The 22,259-nt window shown below is 43.6% G+C and overlaps 1 protein-coding gene across 7 annotated transcripts in view; it reads left to right on the top strand.

Moving 5' to 3' along the window:
• The window catches only part of ESYT2 (extended synaptotagmin 2), a 77,305-nt gene that overhangs the window by 15,697 nt on the left and 39,349 nt on the right, over positions 1-22,259 (top strand). For all 7 annotated transcript variants that reach the window (XM_033863574.2, XM_019930233.3, XM_073810147.1 and 4 more), the window contains exons 2-6: positions 14,326-14,367; positions 15,211-15,345; positions 17,682-17,758; positions 21,709-21,781; positions 22,029-22,118. In XM_033863574.2, coding sequence (XP_033719465.1) covers positions 14,326-14,367; positions 15,211-15,345; positions 17,682-17,758; positions 21,709-21,781; positions 22,029-22,118 — 417 coding nt within the window. The remainder of the gene's footprint in view (positions 1-14,325; positions 14,368-15,210; positions 15,346-17,681; positions 17,759-21,708; positions 21,782-22,028; positions 22,119-22,259) is intronic.

Here is a 22,259-nt window from a genome sequence, read left to right as displayed (position 1 = left end):
CCAAACTGTTTTCCATAATAGTGGGAATATTTTGTATTCTCACCAGCGATGTAAGAAGGTTCCAATTCCTGCTGATGCTTGCCAACACTTGTTATTTTCTGTTTTTTGATTCTGAGTCATCATAGTGGGTGTGAAGTGGTGTCTCATGGTGGGTTTGACTTGCATTCCCTGATGACTTATGTGCATTTCCTCTCAGCTCCACATTTAGTGAGATTTTTTTGGTAGCTCGAAATTGGCCATGGCGGGAATATTTACACCCTGGAAGTTGGCAGTCTCAAAGAATTGGTTGTGAACATGTATAGCCAGAGTAGCTGGCTATACCACTGCTCTGAATGATGTTTGTTCCCCTCCTCCAGAGAGGGTGCACCCCAATCTCTAAAGGCAGAAGGGGAACAGATCACCTTAACCTAGTAGGGTTTGAGCTGGCCTGAGGATGGGTTGAAGGGAAAAGCTCTCTGTGTTCTGGACCCATCCATGCTAGGGTTCCATCCAACAGAGGCTGTAACTGAAGACCTGCCGTGTTGACCGAGTGCCCCCTCAGTCCACCTCAGAGTCCAGGCCGTGCTTACTCAGTGCAGTAAAAGCTCTATTTTGCTTTTTAATAGGCTAGCTTCTTGCCCTAATAGCTCAAGAATTTGGCAAATGCCTGAAGGGAAACTCAGCCGGCTTCACCTCCGCCTCCCAGGATCTGGGCTCTCAAGTCTGGTCACTCAGCTGACCCAAACTCCAGTTCCTGTCTCCCTGCTCTGGTGAGGTTTCTGTAAGCTTAGCTGGCTTCTTAGCCACATTTCTCTGGATTTCTCAACCTCTGGTACCACAGCCATGGGGGAAAAACAGCCACAGAATGTCACACCATTGCCCTGTGGGGGCTTCTGCCCTGCGTTTTCATCTTTCACGCCTTGAGTTGCCCAGTGTCCTCTCGTGGGCTGGTGAGTGGGTCTCATCTGGCTTTTCCCAGTGTTCTCAGCGGAATGGGTTGCTGCAAGGTGCTCTGATCATCATAGCTGGAAGCCAGTGCTATTTTTAGGGAAAAATAGATTTGAACTCCTAGTGTATTTCCCTGTGAAAGTTAGGAGAACAGATACTTCCTGTTGTTGAGTGTACACTTTGGACAGGGAATGGGGAGATAGGTTTAGGAGAAAGAGGGCAGGTGTTGAGTGTTCCTTGTATAATTTATTTCAGAATGTTTCCCTGGATAAATATTTTAAGTTTAGCTGGGTTTCATGGTTTTGGGGGTTTGTTGCTATTATTGTTGCTTTCAGGAAAATACTATTACTGTTAAACACAATGTGTGAGGTGATTTGTAAATTTTAAGCAGTGGAGCTTGAAGTAAACAGCTATAGAAAAATTCCAGTTAAGGCTTCACTTATTTTACCTCTGAAATGTCACCTGACAAGTCAGGTAAACTCTGGAAATACCTGTTCAACATGACCGTGTAGTGAACTTATCTTTTTATGAGTGGTGAGTATTATTTGTTTCATTCATTTTATACTTTATAGCTTCAGCCTGAGAACACTGGGAGTGTTATAAATAGAGGAGGAAAAAGGTTTTGAAAAATTGATTTTAAAACTTTTCACAAGAGCCCCCTTCCTGTGTAAGGAGGGGCAGGAAATCTGGCCGCCCCACGGGACAGTTTGGCCCAGCACTGCCTCAGGGACCCCAGGAGTTGGCCTGGTGCAGGTGTTAGATCTGGAGTCCGAGGCCAGTCTCAGTGCGGCCACCCGTGCTCCATGGCCAGTGCCTACCTCGTGGGACTCAGACTCTTCACCCGCAAAGTGGTGAGGAAGTGCAGTGATTGATCTGTCGGGTCCCTGCAAGCTCTTAACAATAAAACAAAAAATGAGCCAGGAGCTGGACCTTAAGTGAGGGGTGGGGGCAGGCGGAGTAGCGTAGATGAGGTAAGAAACTGCTCTGAAGTGGGCAGTGAATGTTGAATAGGGTAGAGGAGACTGAAGCAAGAGATTGGGTGGGAAGGAGTTGTAGGAGGGAAACATAAGCCCTGGTCGTTTAATACACTATATCATACGATAGGGCAGTTTATTCACGGAATTTTATGGCCTCACCAAATATTTTGGTTCCGATGCTTATATAGGTTTTTAATTTCAGAAATCATTTGGGGCCCACAATGGCATGACTCTGCTCTTCCTTCATCCCGGGGGCCCTTTAAGGCCAAATACATCACTAATGTGTCCTTGTTTGTTGACTAATTGACTAACAGCTCTGAATCGAGCTACTAGTTTACCTCGAGGCCACTGGAGTTACTTATTTGGTCTCTTATTATTTGGGGAAATATCTGATCCACACGAATGCAGATACTACATGATCCGCGGTTGGTTGGGACCGAGGATACGGAGGGCTGACTGTAAATTATATGTAGATTTTTGGCTGCGCAGAGGGTCAGCTCCCCTAACCCCCAAGTTGTTCAACGGTCAGCTGTATACAGTTCAGTGTTTCGGGTATATTCACAGGATTGTGTAACCATCACCAAAATCAAATTTTATAATAGAATGTGTTTGTGCGTATGCAGTAGCACTCACTCTCCATTCCCTCCACATTCCTCACGCCAGCCCTGGGCAACCACTAGTCCACTTTCTGTCTCAAGGCTTCCCTGTTCTGCACATCCCATGCACATGGAATCAGACAGTATGAGGTCTTTGTGGCTTTGACTACCTGTGTGATAGATGATAGAGATTGCTAGATAGGTGATAGAAAATGAGAGAGGTGACGTGATTGATAGATACAATGGTGATGGATTGATAGATCGATGATACCCCATCCATCTCCTGCTGTGATGTTGTACTGTAGCTGTATAAAATGTAACCATTGGGGGAATCTGGGTGAAGTGCACACAGGGGCTTTCTGTGCACTTTTGCAATATCTGTAATTATTTCAAAAGAAAAAAATTTTGAGGGTGATCTTGTGATCTAATTATTGGTTTCTATATAGAGGTATGCGTTTATAGTAAGTAAACTAGTGGGTCTTCTAGGAAGAATTGGAGAGAGTTTGGGGTTTGATCAAGAGATGTACAAAAATTTTTGTAATTTTTTCCTGAGGTACCTTGTTATTATTTACTCTTTTGTGTGGAAAACAAAGAAAGATAGCGAAAGCCATAGTGTTTCTCCCTGGATCATCACCGTAACACCAAAACTGAAGGGTTTCTTTTTTGTTTTCATTGTTGTTTTAGGTATTTCTGTGTTGCATGATCACAGTTAATGACAAACAAGCACTATGGGGGATGTACTGGAACCTTGGTCTCAAACATCCAGTAAAGATAAATGATTATATTCAGGAAAAACATCTTAATGTTTTCAAGTGCCTGATTACCTATTGTTTCTCCATTGCATACAAATAAAGGAATAAAAGGAGAAAACAAGATTTTAGGTTGGTAAATTTCTCTGACTTCGTTCTCATAACTTTTGAGATATTTACTGTCTGTGTGAGAGAATAAAAGTAAGCTTTTAGAAATATCGTATAAGCGTATTTCTTTTTTCTTTACTGTAAATCAAAAGATTTATTCATAGCCTTTCTGAATTGCTTTAAAAAAACATAACCAGGGCTTCCCTGGTGGCGTAGTGGTTGAGAGTCCGCCTGCCGATGCAGGGGACACGAGTTCGTGCCCCGGTCCAGGAAGATCCCACATGCCGCGGAGTGGCTGGGCCCGTGAGCCATGGCCGCTGAGCCTGCACGTCCAGAGCCTGTGCTCGGCAATGGCAGAGGCCACAACATTGAGAGGCCCGCGTACCGCAAAAAAAAAAAAAAAAAAAAACCAAAATAAACATCCCCATAAACATCCCCCCCTAAAAAAACTCCCACACAGATTCTCTCCAGTATAATTTCTCAGAACTCTAAGATTTTGCCACACTCATTACAATGGTAGTTTTTCCCCAGGATAATTCTGTAGGTTTGAAATACTGCAGAAAGTCACCCTATGTTAAAGTTCAGTTATAGGGTTGCTTTTTCTCCTTAGAAGAGTATTTTAAAATTTAATAAATATTACATGGTACTAAGCCTATTTCCTGAAAATGGAAAATTCACAGTAAAATTTCAAACATGATGTGACTTCTGATTCCATGTAGATGTTTGGTAAACCTGTCAGTTCTGTAATCTGTAAATTTAATCCCAACTTCACAGTCTCATACTTCCTCCCTCCTTCCCTCCCTCCCTTCCTTCTACTTTCCCCTCCCCTCCCTCTGCTCCCCTTTTTTTATAATAGAACAAAGCTGGGTGGATCCCACATAGTACACAGAATGTGTGCAGTTAATTCAGTGCTACAGTTACATCTCTCTCTTCTTGTCCATCCCAGTCAAGACCTAAGCTTGTAAATTTGAATAGTAGCATTGGATTGGAATTTAAAATAAAAAACAACCAGTTTTTTTATGTGTTTAGTGAGGGAGATAAGAAGACGTGTTTTCTATTCTTGGACTCATTTTAGTTTATGAGATTGATATATCTCATGCCAAAACCTCAACTTTAAATCAAGATTGTCAAATAATTTCCTTGTGTGATTTTTTTTTCTTTTAGCAGTTACAGAAAGAATGTCTAAATGACTTTAGAATTTTGTTAAAATATACTTCAAGTCTTTGAAGACTATCATAAACATGCATCTATATGTAAGGCATTAAATAAATCTCTTGGCATTAGTATTTTGATGAAGGGATGTCTAATTGTTCTGCTGGGTAGAAGTTAGATGTATCCCTCTTTTGACCCTGCCACTGACTCTTAGTCCTGGCTTAAATTTTCTTTTCATTCTATGCGTGCACTGAAATTTAAGTCCACCTTCAAAAATAAATGGATGGATGAATAGTATATCTAACATAGCAGATATATTATAGAAAGCCTGATAGTAACATTCCTTTTTAGCAAATTAGAAATAAGAATTGTTTTTCACATAATTTGGACAGCTTTGTTAGTTATAGGAGGTATGCTGGGATAAGCCTAGCTCCACGTGGCATGCAGGATCTTAGTTCCCGGACCAGGGATCGAACCCGTGCCCCCTGCAGTGGAAGTGCAGGATCCTAACCACTGGACCGCCAGGGATTCCTCAAGGCTAGCTTTTTTTTTTTTTTTAATTTATTTTAGGCTGCATTAGGTCTTTGTTGCTGCCTGCGGGCTTTCTCTAGTTTCTCTAGCGGCAAGCAACTCTTCGTTGTGGTGCACGGGCTTCTCATTGCAGTGTCTTCTCTTGTTGCAGAGCACGGGCTGTAGGCGCATGGGCTTCAGTAGTTGTGGCTCGTGGGCTCTAGAGCACAGGCTCAGTAGTTGTGGCGCACGGGCTTAGTTGCTCCACAGCATGTGGGATCTTCCCGGACCAGGGCTTGAACCCATGTCCCTTGCATTGGCAGGCGGATTCTTAACCACTGCGCCACCAGGGAAGCCCCCAAGGCTAGCTTTTTAATTTTTATTTTACTGTTTACCGATTTGCAAAAATAGTGGTCATTTATATAACAAAGAAATAGTAATGAATTATTGGGTGATAAACATGCTCTAAACAAGCATTTGTCAACAGTTGTATATAATTATTTCCCCTCTCCTGCCACCTCTGCCATCCTTGAGCCAGGAAGAGCCTCGGGTCCACGAGCTGTGGCTCTCCACTGTGGTTTCAGCCATCTTTCCTCTTGTCAGCAGCCAGTTCTTAGAAATGACAGAAGAAAGCAACAAATTTACCCTCACTCTGGTGATTTGTAGTGAGCAAGTAGGAGAGGTCCGGTCACTCCCTACCTGTGGGTTCAGGTAAAGACGGCAGGAACAGTAGTGCTTCTTCAGACTCCCTAGTGAAATTTCTCATGAACGACAAAGCACCTTGGAGAGAATTTTGAAAGTGTTTCCTGGTAGGAAAGGCCTTAAACAAATGGCTTTTCCAATTTTATTTTAATGTCTTTGTACTACAGTGTTCTTGGTGTATCAAATCACCCTGTTACACAGTAGTCAAAGTCTACATAAAACTGGTAACAAACCACTGGGAAAATTGTAATGCTGTGGATGTTGAAAAATATAAATTGCTGTATTTACTGTGTGAATTAATTGATTGCCTACTTTTTATGTACACTAGAAATAGATAAATCCAGTTATTTTGTGCAATTTCTTTTTACCATCCAAAGGAGTAATTTGGCTGTACTGTTACCATTTGATAGAGGTTCTGAGAGAGACATTCCTCTCTCACGTTTTTAGCCTTGAATACTTTCTTCTTTATAGAGTAGCTATTAGGAGGAAGCATCCCAGTATTTTAGAAAACATATCCTATTAAGACTTCTTGATCCTATTTTTCCAATTTCCATGCATACTGAGTCCCTGGAGAAGGTGGGAGGTGGCAGATTGGAATTGGGGTTGTGAGGAAAGACGGAGATGGTTTAATGGGTAAAAAAATGTTAATGTAAAAAGGTTGGAGGGCACAAATTTATGTTGGTGCCAGTTTACGTTTGAGTCGTTTTCTCCTGACATGCTCACCAGCCAGTCTTGAGGAGTGCTCAGAGCTCCCCACTGCGGGGCCACAAAGGGGTAGCATGGATGCTGCAAGATGCTGGTGGCTTAACATTGCAACTTTGTTTAAATCCTCTTATTTGGAAGTCTTGTCCAATGTCAGTATTTATTAGTGTTTCTAATGATTTTTTCCCATGATAATTACATAGCATGAAGAAATTGTAAGGGGCTTTCCTCTAAGACCCATACAGATGCTCCCAGGTCCCCCTAGTTTATCTCAGCAGACTGTATACACATGGTTTTCTGTGTCTGTCATGATTGGAAAGCACTGGCATAGAGAGCTGTAGATGGCCGGTTGACCCAAGGTCCAGAGAGGGAGAACGACTCTCTTTCCCCATCAGTGACAACAGCTCCCAAATCCGGGGTTCTCCAGGGAGCCCTTCTATATGTTGGAACCTTGGACTCGCTTTGAATTTTTCTGGGCAATTTTAACTGTCTGTGAGTCTGTCCTTTCCCATTTGCATTGATTTTAAGACTAATCCATATGCAGACAAAGGAACATTAAACATTTGAAGATTTCTAGTTAGTCTCTCCCCAGCCTGTGAACTCTTTGAATGCAGTCAGGTCTGTTTAAGTAAACTGCAGTGTACTTCCAGGTAGAGATATGTGTTGATTGCTTAAAGGCTTCCTGAAAACAGTTTCTGTTGTGAGATGATAAAGTACAGGCTTCTCATGGTTTCATAGAACCTGTGGTTCGATTGTCCTAGTCTTGCCTCATCTATTTTTTTTTTTTGTTTTTTTTTAGTGGCTTAAAACACAGTTTTTATCTCTCATGGTTGTGTGGGTTGATGGGATTCAATTGGCCCATTCTTCCTCGGCCATGCCTCATCTATTCTTATTTTTGAGATGTAAGTGTTAGTTTTAGACAGGAAAACAAAACTCCTGCTTAGATCTTTTCAGCTTGTGGACTTAGGTAGAACTCTTTGCATTGTGCAGGAAGATTGGTGTTAGGGGATCGACGACAGCGGGTGACACTCTGGTGTGCTGGGTGACCGGTGAGGTAGCACCTGGAGGGCCGGCTGCCCAGCAGGGACCTCTTCTGGGCTCCAGGGCACACATCTGTCCCAGATGAAGTGAATTCTGCCACTGGGATTTTTGATGTTGATTTTTTAGTTTTTGGTTTTTTGAGACACTGCTTAAAGGAATGTAGAAACGAGCAAAGCTCAAATCCTTCTTGGAATAAGGAAGAATATGAACAAGTGAACTTGATTGGCCAGTTTGCTATTCGAAGTTTAATGACATTTGGTTTCTAAAATGATCATTTTATCCATTATCTTTTGTATTTTACTTAAAGACATTAAATCAGTAATGCTTCAGGTGAAATAGATATGTTATCTTCACTTGTATTTCCCAGACATTGACTACCTTATTTTAGATTTCTAAAATAAAGGGATGGGTTAATTTACACTGCGTGTTTCACCACCACTAGTGGTGGTGGGATTTCAGCAGGACTCCCTGCAGCTGCACTTTGTATAGTTGCCTTAGACTGAGCAGGGATGTTTGCACAAGTGCCGACTATTAACAGGGTCTTCAAGGGGAATGCTGTTTAAAGAAAGACAGTTCTTCTGTTTAGCTTCAGTTCTAAACATTATCCCGTGTTCAGAAGTGGGTGAAATATGATTTAAGTAGAAAATTTTAGCTATGTATAAATTTGTTCCATCTTTTATACTTTAGGGAGGACTTTAGAGCCCTGTGGGTCTGGGCCTTTTCCCTCTAGTTCACTTATTTCCCTGTGATTTTAACAAATTATCCTTCCTGTTTCCTCATCTGTTAGGTGGGGAATTAACTGTGGACAAGGTTGTTGTGAGGATTAAACAAGACATTGTCTGTAGGTAGGGTTCTGGCACACAACCAGTGCTCTGTCTTTTGTATTTGGTTTATTTTTTTCTAAACAACTTTGATAATATCAATATCATATTAGAATCCAAAATATGTCTTTGTTCTTTTTAAAGAAAAGATTAAAAAAGATTTCTTGGGTAGTGTCAACTCTTAAAAATAATCAAAATTTCAGTACTCATACAATGGTTATTTCTAGTTTGTAAAGATACTATGAATAATAAATATGAAAACTTGTTTCATAATTAGACTTGTAGAGGAGATTTGAGTGGGTTTTTTTTTTTTTGGTGATGTTTTGTTTGTTAGGTTTTGTTTTTCAGCTGAAAAATTAGATTTGAAACCGAATGACATGTGTTCATCATTCCTGTATGCCTTAGGAACACATTTTCTATTTTCCCTGTGCATCTCTACCTTTCTCTGTGATGTTTTAGCTACTTTAAATTCTGTTTTGTGGAACATAAACAAGTGTTTATGAATATGTATTAGTGAGAAGCAGATTTTTGACTTAGTGAACAGAATTAAAATTTGGTAACAGATTTACTGTCTTCAATTTTGATATATTCTTTTTCTTTGGCACTTTGAAACCATCCCTTACAAATTAAAAACCTCAGAATTATTGAATGTCCTGGGATTCTCCACTAAGAGATGGCTTGACTTTCAGAATTCATCTCACATAAACTATAGTGATGTGAGCCAGTTCACTTGTACTGGAAGCCTACTTGTGCAGATGGTTTCTCTGCCTTCTCCTCTGGTAGTTCCAGAATACGTTTCCTCAAATATTAATCTTACATAATTTCCCTCCTGAAAACTCCAGCGTTGACCCATTGCCAGTAGAACAAAATCCACACTCCTTTGTGTGGCACAGAAGGCACTTCAGGCTGGTTTTGACCCGATTTTTCAGCTTCAGCATCTACCATTCCTCTCTTCTCTTAATCCAACCAGAGTAACTTGCATGCACCATTATTTCTGCTTAGTGTATTCTCTTTGCATGGCAACCCCCAGCTAACCCTTTCAAACCCATCTAACGTAGTCTTCCTGAGTCTCTCGTGGACCCTTGGAGGCAGCATCAGACCCTTCCCAGCCCGCACTGTTCTTTCTTCCTAGGCTGGCGGTCATACCTCTCCACGCCCGTCCACCCGCCAGCATGAACCTCTCAAGGACAGGACCACGGCCAATTCCGTGTCATGTCCCTGGCTTTGGGCACAGAGCCAGACCCAACTAACTGCTCAAAAAATGGCTTCTTCAGCCTGTTTTTCAAAAAGAACAATCTATACGTTTGTGGTAGGTTAAAGCACAGTGACGAAAATGCAGTAACAGAATCAGAATTCACACCAGGCGAATTGTATTTCTGTCCTGGTGCATGATGGTGAGTAGAGAAGCTCTATTATTACATGTAGGTGACTCGTGGGACTGGTGTATGTCTTGCCTGAGGTGTGACAGGATGAATAGGAATTGCTGGTGTACTGGCAGACCTAACTTGAGAAATACCGGTGAACTTAAGAGAAATCAACTACTGTTAGGGAAGGCGAATATTTCATTTTGGAATATTTTTTACAGGAGTCATTATTGTTTTTGGTCATTAAAGTGTTTGTTTCAACATAGTTGTACTTTACCTTTAAAACTTGATGATTCAGAAAAAAAATTTTTCAAATCAGATTTGGAGTAGATTACTTATAAGAGCGTCTTGTTTCTAAGTATCATTCTCGCTAATATAATTAAAATGTAGTTTATGAAAAGTCTATTGTCACATAATTTCAGAGTCATTTATTGTATAAAGTAGTACTTTTGTGTTAGAAAATTCTTAGTTTTAATTGTAAATTACAAAAATAACTAGAAAAGTAGTTTATGCTTCTTACAAGTAATTCAAACATATAGAAATAGAGGAAACTATAAAAGCCTCATTCCCCTCCTTGTATTTTTTTTTTTTTTTTTTTTTTGCGATACACGGGCCTCTCACTGCTGTGGCCTCTCCCGTTGCAGAGCACAGGCTCTGGACGCGCAGGCTCAGCGGCCATGGCTCACGGGCCCAGCCGCTCCGCGGCATATGGGACCTTCCCGGACCGGGGCACGAACCCGTGTCCCCTGCGTTGGCAGGCGGACTCTCAACCACTGCGCCACCAGGGAAGCCCCTTCCTTGTATTTTTTAAAAATTAATTAATTTATTTATTTTTGGCTGCATTTGGTCTTCGTTGCTGCATGTGGGCTTTCTCTAGTTGTAGCGAGCGGGGTCGGCTCTTCGTTGTGGTGCTCCGGCTTCTCGTTGCGGTGGTTTCTCGTTGCTGAGCACAGGCTCTAGGCGTGTGGGCTCAGTAGTTGTGGCTCGCGGGCTCTAGAGCGCAGGCTCAGTAGTTGTGGCCCACAGGCTTAGTGGCTCCGTGGCATGTGGGATCTTCCCAGACCAAGGCTCAAACCTGTGTCCCCTGCATTAGCAGGAGGATTCTTAACCACTGCACCACCAGGAAAGTCCCCTCCTTGTATTCTTTTTTTTTTTTTTTTTTTTGCGGTACACGGGCCTCTCACTGTTGTGGCCTCTCCCATTGCGGAGCACAGGCTCCGGACGCACAGGCTCAGCGGCCATGGCTCACGGGCCCAGCTGCTCCGCGGCATGTGGGATCTTCCTGGACCGGGGCACGAACCCGTGTCCCCTGCATCGGCAGGCAGACTCTCAACCACTGCGCCACCAGGGAAGCCACCACTCCTTGTATTCTTGCAAACTTTTTCTGTACATTTATAAACTTGTATAACTTATATAAAAGTATATGTTTATATGCACACATACAAACATAACAGTATTTTTAAGAATATATGGCCTCTACTAATAAATTTTCATTAATTGGAAAGTCTGGCAATGTTTTCTATTACCAAACATAGTAGTAGTTTCTTGTAATGCTTTAATTGAAAGTAGAAGTTCATTTGATGGTATTTGCACACATGAATTTGGTACGACATACTGACTGGAAGAGAGAGGGACTAATACGGGCCCAGTTGGTAAATTAAATCACTTGTTTGATATCAGCAGGAATTCTCTGATGCTGGGAAGATTAGAAAGGAACCACTTAAGTGTGCCAAGGATTTTAAGAGTTGGACTTGGAGGCAGGAGGTGAGGGTCTGCCCCTGCCCATGGTTGTGTAACTCGAGGCCTGTCTGCATGGTCGTGGTGGTGGCTGTGAGGATGGCTGGGTGTGTTCCCAAACAGGAGCAGAGCGGGGTCCCCTCCAGTGGGGCTGCACTGGGCACTGGGCAGGGTTGGGGGGCTTGATTCAACCTAGGGCTCTTCTCATGCGCTTGTTTCTTCTACCCTGTCCCCTTCTTCCCTGGGCAACAGTGTTTTAAGTTTTTGTTCATTTTTTATTAAAAATTTTTTAATATACCCGCCCCCCACAAGATGAATGGTAGCAGTTGTACCTGCTTTTCTCCATTTGTACTTTCACTTAAAAATAAATCCTGGGGCCCTCCCTGGTGGCGCAGTGGTTGAGAGTCCGCCTACTGATGCAGGGGACACGGGTTCATGCCCTGGTCCGGGAAGATCCCACATGCCGCGGAGTGGCTGGGTCCGTGAGCCATGGCCGCTGAGCCTGTGCCTCCGCAACGGGAGAGGCCACAACAGTGAGAGGCCCGCATACCGCAAAAAAAAAATAATAATAAAAAAAATAAAAAATCCTGGGAGTTATTCCACAGCAAGTATTCAAACAATTCTGGAAATCACTGCTGTGGAGCCCCTCCCCACTTCTGTAGCTGCGCAGCACTTCAAGTGTGGGTGCAGCATCTGTTCCACCCCGCGGTCCTGGCCGCTCCTGCCACGGGCAGTGCTGTGCATGCATCTTCTTTCTAGAAGAGATGCTCAGAAATGGAATTGCTGGGTCACAGGGTGGTTGGATGCACATGGAATTTTGTCATTACTACTTAATTATTAATTCGTGTTGATGGATACTAGCTCTTTCCTAGGAAGGAGTTTGAATGTTGAGTGAAACCAGTCTTAAATCGCTCTCTTCTTAGTCTTGGGTGGAACACTGGGTCTGGTAACAGTGTTTTATTGTGAACTGCTATTGTGTTTGCTGAACTTTGCCATCGGCTGTTTCAGGATTTGTGTAACCTCTGGAGTTACTCGATGAATCACTATTAAACACAAAATTTTCTACTTCTGGCTGGCACTCAGGACCTCGTACATTTAAGGCATGGAGTCGGAGTTTCAGGCTCTACTCTGATCGAGTGTGTCCTCCTGAGGGCTCGGCGAGCTCCACGCACTTTGCACACCCCTTAGTAGTGAAGTGGCCAAAAACATGAGCAGACCAATCTGGTTTTCATCCCCCTTCTGGCACTAGTAGCTACCCTGCAAATATGGGATAGTAATAGTTCAAATTTGTAGATCTGTTGTAAGAATTAACTCAGATACTATGTGCGTGACTAGCGTAGCACAGAACCTGCTGCATAGATAGCAACGCATACTCAGTAAATGGTAGTTACTTGTATTATTTTACACAAGTATAGTTTGTGGCTTAGTCATGTTGCCCTCATTGATCTTCCAGAAACCTACTTCAGGGGAGATTTACAATCTGTCCGTTGGCTGTCCCTCGGCATCTGTCTTCCCTCACCTTCTGCTCCTCTGAACCTTTCAGCTGAAAGGCCTTGAAGAGAGCTTGCCCTCCTCAGCCACCTCATGCCGCGATCTAACCCTCTTGTGGCCTAGCCCAGCTAGTCTGGTAAGCCCTCCAGTTCTCCCCATCCCCAGCCCCAAATGCCTCCTGCCTTCTGGGGGGAAAGTGCAGTCCAGTTCCCTTCCGGTCAAACCTCTGCAGTGACATGGCCTCCAGATCTGAGCAAGCTTCGCCAGCAGTCCTTTCCTGAGCCCTTGCTTCTTGAGCGTCATCTTTCTCAACTCTTGAGCCTTTTCTTCATTCTGGAAGGTTGCTATCCATTTGGTTTTGTCCCAGGATGGATTCAAACTAACTTAATTTAGAAAAACTTATTTGTCATGCTAGCCCACCCTCGGGTTCAAGCAAATTAAAAGCTTCACATCCTGCAGCGTAAAGGAGTAGGTCTGCTTAGGCACGTGGACGTGGGGCACGTGGAACCTGCTGTGGCCTCTCCGTGAAGCGGTGTGACCACAACAGACATGATGACGGTGGCCTCTCCAACCTGGACCTGGCTGCTTCCGGCCCCACTCCATGGTTTGTGCTTAGAGCCCAAGCCTGAGAGTAGAGTTGGTCCTCAAAGAGGCATCTTCTTGGGGACACCCCCCCCCCCCCACAGTAATATCCCCTGACCAGCTCCTCTCAGCCAGAGGATGGGGTGGGGCTTGTCTTTTACTGGCTACAGTATCTGTGTTACTTAGGAAGGTAGGTGTGGCAGTTCCAGACCATGTCCCAGTCACCGGTACAAACCTGCCTGAGATGCATCGTGCAGCTGTGCCAGAACTGCAGTTTTCAGGATATTAGTGTGGCCAGCGTGTTCTTCTTTCTTTGAGGGGTGGGGGAGTACGGAGCATTTCTCAGAGGAGAACTCCCTGCCCAAAACAGCTTTAGCCTTTTTCTGCAGGGGTTGTTTTAACACCACGTAGGTTTTTTCCTACCTCTGTGCTTATTTTCTCCAGTATACAGGCCCCATCATGGAGAACCATTAGAATTCTAATCCTCATCTGGGAGACGGTGTGGAGAGGAGCCGAACATGGAAGATTTGTGCTGGCTCCTTTGGGCCAGAAGGGGAGGGAAAGGTGGGCTTCTGAGGCTCTGAGCCTAGGTGCTGCAGGCAGGGGCCGTGCTGGTGGCGAAGGAGGAGCTTGAGACTGTGCGCTCCGGGAGCCCCTCGGCCCAGTGGCAAGGTAGGCAAGGGCTTCAGAGTGTCCTTAGAGCGTGGAGAGCCAGGGCCGCGTGGTTCTGTGTAGGGCTTCCCAGCGACGGGCTTAAACAGCATTTTACAAACAGTAGATATACAGGAAGAATACTAAATGGCCTGTGTGGCGTTTTACTTAGAGTTGTCAGGAGATTGTAAATCGTGTGTATGTTTTTCTTTTAGGTTCATTTTCCAGACACTGAAAGAGCAGAATGGCTAAATAAGGTAAGAGAAGAATACTGAACACCAGATAGCAGTGGGAATTAGAGGGTGAGGTGCCATATTTCCATATTTGGGGATTTGGACGCTGACAATATGTGAACGCATTTGGACTTGGCGGGTTGGCTTCTGCTCTCAAAAGAACTCGGTCGTAACTGAGACATTACTTTCCTTTTCTAAACAGTGCAGACTGTTTCTTTGACATGAGGAAGTTAATGATATACTCATAGTTGGATGTTTGGCCCTGTGTCTTCTTTTCTGATCAGCTACTGCTCAGATCTCTTTTATGATAGTCATAAGCGAAAATTTTGGAACATTATTGTGAAGAGGGAAATAACTCCCAAGAAATCTAGTGGTAGATAATCTTTTTTTTAAAGGTTATGTTTTTAGATCATTATACTTTGAAGTAGATCTCTTTTATCTCTATGTTTTATATATCCTTAGAGTTATATAGTAAAAACTAATGTGAATAATGATTACCCGAAAAGTAATCACTAGAAGTTAGTCCATCCTTAAAGAAAGCTCATTAATGTTGAGAACGATACAGTTTTAGAAAGTTTTTTAGCGGTGAGTTGGAACCACAGGATTTTCTGACTTTTTAGCAATGATTAAATGTGATGATATGATTAAACAGCATATTTAACTAGAATAACTAATTCCTGCAACATATTGGTTGGTTAATCAATAGTTTACAGTTGTAATACATTTAAAAATTTTAGGTGCGTAGCAAAAAGGACGCCCCCCGTCCTTTGCTTTTCAAAAATTCTGGTAAACTATAGGAGCATAATTTTCCATGATGACTTAAGTACTATACCATCTTGTTTAACCTGAGCTCTTTCTCCTTTTCAGACTGTAAAACACATGTGGCCTTTCATTTGCCAATTTATAGAGAAGTTATTTCGAGAAACCATAGAGCCGGCTGTGCGGGGAGCACACACCCACCTCAGCACCTTCAGCTTCACGAGGGTTGACGTGGGGCAGCAGGTTTGTTTCTTCTTAAGTGTTCTCACCTGTGCACAACTGAAAAGAATGGTAAACTACCTGAGACTGTCTCTAGAGAAAGCTGTTTTGCAGAAGGCTGGCAGTGTGTGCGGGTCCTCCCCAGGTCTGCCTCCCATGGGGCCCTCTCCTCCTCTGTTGGGGCCTCGCCTCGTTCGTCCACTGTGGTCTCTTGGCCAGTCCAGGTCCGTCGGAGGTCCCTCAGCCCCAGAGAGTCTCTGCCCCACGTTCTTCTGTTAGAATTACCTTTGTACAGCTTTCTACCATCTGTCCTGCTGGAAAGGGAGTTTGATGTATAAGGATGATGAGACTGACAAAAGCTGGAGGTACCTGCTCCACCACAGCGTTTACAACAGCAGCTCAGGCTCCAGTGCTGGGCTTGCGGTGTGGCGGTAGTGACACAGGGGAAGGGAAAGGTAGGCTTTGTTGTTGGAATCATTATATACAAAAGAAAGTCACTAATTCCAACACTGCTAGGAAGCCTCAAGACCACCATTAAGGGCAAGTTTCCTTTTTTATGTTTTTAAGTCAGTGTTTACAATAATTAGCAACAGTTGAAGGTAATATTTTTTCTGTTGAGGTGTAATTGACACATAACATAGCATTAGTTTCAAGGTAACATTGTTTTGGAGTTCAGTAGTCTTTTAAACTCACACACCAGGGCAGAGCCCGACAACCCACTCTCACCACGCCCTGCGTCCCGATGTCTGTGCTTCAGCCTGTCGGGGTATTAGTGAATGTGGCTGAGGACCATCTGACCCCCATCCATGTCACTGCCCCCAGACACGTTCCCATCCCACACTCCCCAGGCTGTCAGTCACCCTTCCCCATCAAGGCCTATTTTCTATGGGCAGAGAATGATCCGTCTCTTCTGCGGTGCCTCAGGTGTGTGTGTCCTGCCAGGCTGTGTTGTGCAGGCCGTTTGCCCGCTTGGCTGTGAGGTCTACAACACGCTGCGAGTCGGGGTGTGGGCATCCTTTTGTTTGAGCACACCAGGCCAGCACAGGACCACCATGGGACACTACCTTTAATTTTCACTTTACCTCAGTCACCTCAAACGATCACGACAGGAGGGAAGACACAGCTACAAGCTAGAATGCACGTGACTGTGAAGGGCGGATGGTGACTAGCTTAGGCCTCGACAGCCGTGTAAGGTCTCTGAGGCGCGTCCTTCCCCTGCCTGCCCCTTCTCCTCCGGCCCTACAGTCACTGTCTCCCTCTGGCTGGCGTTTGTGTCTCCCAGAGTTAGGTAAGCTCATGCTTGCGCAGATCTGGAATTCTCGCTCCAGCTGGGTTTGTCTCAGGAAGAATTACGTCCCTGTTTCACATGCGCTTCAGTTTGATGCTACGTAAGATCATCATCAAGGAGACGGCAGGAATGCAGAGAGTAGTGCGGGTTCAGTCAGGGAGCTTGGCGTCACCGTGGCTGCATGGACCTCTTTTGGGCACACAGGACCCGGGCTGTTTGATTGAAGGGACAGAAGAGAGGGGCAGGAGAACCCGAGCAGAAAAGCCCGGGACCTGGGATGGTAGGAAGTGTAGGCTTAGAGTTTCTCCTGCAGCTGGTTGAGGAATAAGGTTTCAGGACACTCACTGTCAGAGTGAGCAGTAAGACTCCAGAGGTCCGGTAGTTCTTCAGCTTGAGTTTTTAATGCTCAAATGTCATGTTGAAAACTTTCTTAGGAGGGGTTTCAAATCAATGGGAAAAAGGTTTTGAAATGATGTTGAAATATAGCATCTATTGTAGGTTTTCCTTTTCTTTTTACAGAGTCATTTGATTGTGACCTTGTAGCATGTATTAGGTGTTGAAACTATAGCTAGTATTTTTGATTCACTCAAAAGCCCCATTTTTATTAAAATCTTAAGAAATGGAAAATTATGACATAAAGAAAAAATGAAGGGAAGTTATATTTTAAACAATTAGTAAGGATGGAGTAGAGGGAAAGGATCAAAGTCATCTGGAAGAGACAAGCGCCCAAGGCTCCTGGGAAGGAGCGAAGCAGGGTCATAGCGGAGCTGTGTCTGTGGCCTGTGAGCACTTGCTGTGCCAGGCCGTGCTCCTCGACCTGCATGGTCCTGTGTCCTGTAGCCTCGCTATTGCCCATGTGGAGCTGCCCTCCTGACCGTGTTTTACAGATGAGGGCGCTGAGGGACAGGTTTAACAACTTGCTGGAGGTGAAACAGCTAGTACATTGTGAAGCAGAGGAGTTTTCACTCCTGTGGCCTGATGCTGAAGCTCGTTGTCTCAGCTCTGCTGTGTCACAGGGCTTGGTTTTCCTTTCACCCTTCCTACGTTTTAAGTAAGCCAGTTCTTGTTTCAGCCCCTCAGGATCAATGGTGTTAAGGTGTATACTGAAAATGTGGACAAAAGGCAAATTATTTTGGACCTTCAGATTAGGTAAGTTTGTATTTATGTCATAGTTAATGATGTGTGATGTCACTTAGCTCTACCCATAAGGTGGAGGTTATAATGAGCACATTTCTTACCTGCTGTTTGATGGAATTGGACTAACTTCTTGTTGAAGACCTAAATTTATTTACTTTCTGGTTTTAGTTCCTGGCAGCCTAGATAATTGCTATCATTCATAAAACATGTTAAATAAAAGAAAGTAAAGGCACTACAAGAAAAGAAAACGACAGACCCATATCCCTTGTGAACATTGATGCCACAGTCCTCAAGAAAGTGCTAGCAAATTGAATTCAGCAACACAGTAAAAGGATTATACACTGTGACCAAGTGGGATTTATTCCTGGGATGCAAGGATGGCTCAACAAAGAAAAGTGATCAGTGTAATGCCCCACATTAACAGAATTAAGGGGGGAAAAAATCCCCTGCATGATTATCTCAGTTGTTGCAGAAAAAGCATTTGGTGAAATTCAACACACTTTCATGATAAAAACACTTAAACAGGAAGCAGACAGAAACTACTTCAGCATAATAAAAGGCATATATTCCCAGCAAGCGGCATGCTCAGTGGTGAAAGACAAACCTTTTCCTCTGAGATCAGGAACAAGACAGGGATGCCTGCTTTCACCACTGCTGTTCAACATGGTACTGGAAGTTCTTTTAGAGCAATTAGGTATGAAGAAAACGAAGTGAATGGCATACAAGTTGGAAAGGAGAAAGTAAAATTATCTTTGTACACAGGTAATATGATCTATGTAGAAAACCTGAAAGATTCCACAAAAAAAAGGTTTTAGAACCAGTAAATGAATTTAGCAAAGTAGAAGGATACAAAATCAATGCAAAAAAAAAACACATCAGTTGCATTCTATACCCTAACAACGAGCAATCCAAAAAGGAAATTAAGAAAACAATTTCATTTACAATAGAAACAGAAAGAATAAAATACTTAGAAATTAACTTAACCAAGGAGGTGGAAGACTTGTACAATGAAAACTACAGAACATTGCTGTAAGAAATTAAAGAAGACATAAATACATAGGGATACATCCCATGTTTGTGGTTTGGAAGACTTAACATTGTTAAAAGTCAACGCTAAAAGCAACCTGTAGAAGCAGTGTAATCCATATAATCATATATCTGATAAGGGATTGAGATCCAGAATGTATAAGGGACTCCTACAACTCAACAGCAACAAAAAAACAAATAACCTGATTCAGAAATGAACAAAGGACTTGAGTAGACGTTTCTCCAAAGAAGATACCCAAGTGGACACAGGCACACGAAAGGGTGCTCAACATCACTGTTAATCAGGGAGAAGCAAATCCAGACGACAGTGAGATACCGCCTCACAGCCATCAGGATGGCACCTATCAGAAAACAGATTAGCGAGGATGTGCAGAAATTGGAACCCCTGTGCACTGGTGACGGGAATGTAAAAGGTACAGTTGCTATGGAAACAGAATAGTTGTTCCTCAAAAAATTAAACAATTACTGTATGACCCAGCACTTCCATTTCTGGGTACATACCCAAAAGAATTGAAAACAAGGTCTCAAAGAGGTATTTGTGCACTTGTGTTCATAGCAGCTAAAACATGGAAGCAACCCAGGTGTTCATTGACTGTTGAATGGGTAAGCAAGGTGTGTTATGTACATACAGTGGAGTATCATTCAGCCTTTATAAAGAAGGAAATCCTGCAGTGTGTAGTGTCCGTCCTGCTACAACAGGGATGAACCTTGAGGACATTATGCTAAATGAAATAGGATAGTCACGAAAAGACAAATCCTGTCTGATTCCACTCATGTGAGGCCCCCAGAGGAGTCAGATTCACAGAGACAGAAAGTAGGATGAAGGCTGCAGGGGGCTGGGGGAGGCGGGATCAGAAGTTGCTGTTTAACGGGTATAGAATTTCAGTTTTGCAAGATGCAGAGAGTTCTGGAAGTGAAGATGGTGGTGATGGTTGCGCAGTCATCTGAATGTGCTTCATGCCACTGAGCCGTGCACTTGAAAATGGTTGAGCTGGTAATTTTATGTATATTTTACCACAATAAAGAATAATTGGGAAAAAAATTACTTAGGGGTCTGCCAGGTGCCTTGCCTGCATGGTAGAGAGGTTTTCTCTGGCTCTTGTCTTCACTGTTCGTGGGCGTTTTTTTCTTTTGCTTTTTTGGTGTCTTAGTGACTGCCAAGGTTCCGGCTTTCCCTGAGGCCCCGGCCCAGCTGTGTGCAGGCCGCTGCTGAGCTGCTGACTGACACACGGCTCCGCAGGGTTTGGTTTGTTGTTTTGGCTAAGGATCGTTTTATTTTATCATCTTTGAGTTTCTGAAGTATATTAATATAGTAAATGAACAGTCAGTACCAATTACCTTTATTCTAGAAGGGAGCATAGAATGTCGTGATGATGTGATACGGAAAACTCTGCGTCTTTAACGTATTTGGAACTACTGCAAACGCTGCTGCTGTCAGTGCAGTAGAAGAGGAAGCCCCGCGTGTGTCTTCGGGTCAGCCGCACCCTGGGAGGGCTGTCCACTAGGCCGAGGGTGAGCTTCAGGAGCGTGGGAGCCTTGTTCTCTTGTTCCAGCACTGAGGGAGCACTTCATACACGTTCATTAAATAAACATCGGAGTGAATCTGCTACCGGACGCCATTTTGAAGATGCAGCCTGGCTTTTGTGGTTTCAGCAGACATGACGGCATACGCAAGTTATGCAGCTCAGATATTTATGTCTCTAAAAAGTCTGCATTCTGCTTTTTCCTGTGTTCCAGATAAGGACCGTAACTAGGTTACTGGCCATGGAGTTGGGGAAGGAGTAATTGAGAGCTATGAGGAAATCAATGATCAAGTCTTGGTGTGTGTGGGTGAAAACCTGTCGCTCACCATCTGCCCCTACAAGGGTGAGGCCGCCAGCCACTGCAGTTGCTGACCTTCCACACACCCTGAAAAGAGTTCAGGGCAGAGATCAGGAATGAGGCCCTCTGTGCTCTGGGAAGACTGGCAGAACAGGTCTTCAGATAGATATATTCAGGAGACGATGTTATGAGCCCAATTTCTTGCATCTTCTCATAGCTAGAAAAGCACTGCTGTTATTAACTCAGATGTCTGCCCCTCGTGGCTAGCAGCAAATTTCTGCCAAAATGTGTGCTTGACTGTACGTCCCCTCTTCACCAAAAGAACCTACAGGTACTGACTTTTACATCAGAACTGTGAATATTGGAAGACTTTCATCCCAGACGCCTTCTGTCACTATTTTGCTCATGTGCTTAGACAGTCTCTCTCATGATTATCAAATTGCCCCCCCCCAACGCTCCCACGCAGGAGTCAAAGAGTCCAAGAGTCAAGGGTGGGAGTCAAATCATACGGATCCCACGCAAAATGTAGTGGACGTGCCATGTTCACAGTAAAGATGGGTGCCAGCCTTACATTCAGCATCAGGCTGTATTCATGTTTGTTTCACATTAATGATTGAAAAGACTTAATCGTTGAGTAAAATTGATACCTCAGATGGATGTAATGTCTTTAACCTTTGACATCAGAGGGCCCTGAGCACTGCTCGTTTCCTCAGTACGGGGAGCTTGGGCGCAGCGTTTATTTGTGGTGCAACACAATCTCAGCATTTTTTATGTTTTAAACAAGCATAGTTGTTTATAAAACAAATGAAAACTACGCTCCGTCAAGAGACTGCTCCAGAAGCTGCACTTTGAGAAGTGACACTTATACCAAGGCCTCTGGCCAGCTGCCTGCCTCGCCACCCATGCGGCGGTCCTGACTGGTGTCCGTGACCGCTCCAACGCAGGTGCTAGAACACTCTGGCACGGCCAGGCTGCAGGTTACAGCTTTGCCTACAGTCTAGTTCTGGCTGCTTTACTGTCATTGTATTCAGATTATATAGCTTGCAGGTCTGTGGTGATTAAGAGAATGTAATACAGAACTTTTTCTTTGCTAGTTTTGTAGGAAATTGTGAGATTGATTTGGAGATCAAGCGATATTTTTGTAGAGCTGGTGTGCAAAGTATACAGGTAAGGTTTTTTTAAGTTTCATAGTCTTCTCAAATTCTCTGTGCTCTATTCAGAAAGAAAATCATGAGGTTTTTATTAACTCAGAATTTCTTTGAAGTTAAGTTTTTGTTTATAGGTTATACCTTGAGAGAAACCTGAAGTCAGATGCTCAGGAATCACTGAGAGGATCCTGCATCCTCCTTCTTGCGTCTGTAATGGCCTGTGGAATTGTTTTCTGTTAACGTTTCGGTTTCCCATTTGAATTTAGATTCATGGTACAATGCGGGTGATCCTGGAACCACTGATTGGAGACATGCCCTTAGTGGGAGCTTTGTCTATCTTCTTCCTTAGGAAGCCAGTAAGTCAATGTTTATTTCATTCTTTTCTTGCCATTCACTGACAAGAATGTGTACATATCGAAGAATAGACAGAGTGGAGAAAAAGAGCTTAACTCACTTTATTCCCTTTGATGCATGAATCCTGCATGCTTTCATCTCTC

Source organism: Tursiops truncatus, chromosome 9 (genome assembly GCF_011762595.2).
Source record: "Tursiops truncatus isolate mTurTru1 chromosome 9, mTurTru1.mat.Y, whole genome shotgun sequence".
In the NCBI taxonomy this organism is placed as follows: domain Eukaryota; kingdom Metazoa; phylum Chordata; class Mammalia; order Artiodactyla; family Delphinidae; genus Tursiops; species Tursiops truncatus.
The sequence above is the reverse complement of the archived record's forward strand: the minus strand, read 5'-3'. Positions and strand labels throughout refer to the sequence as shown.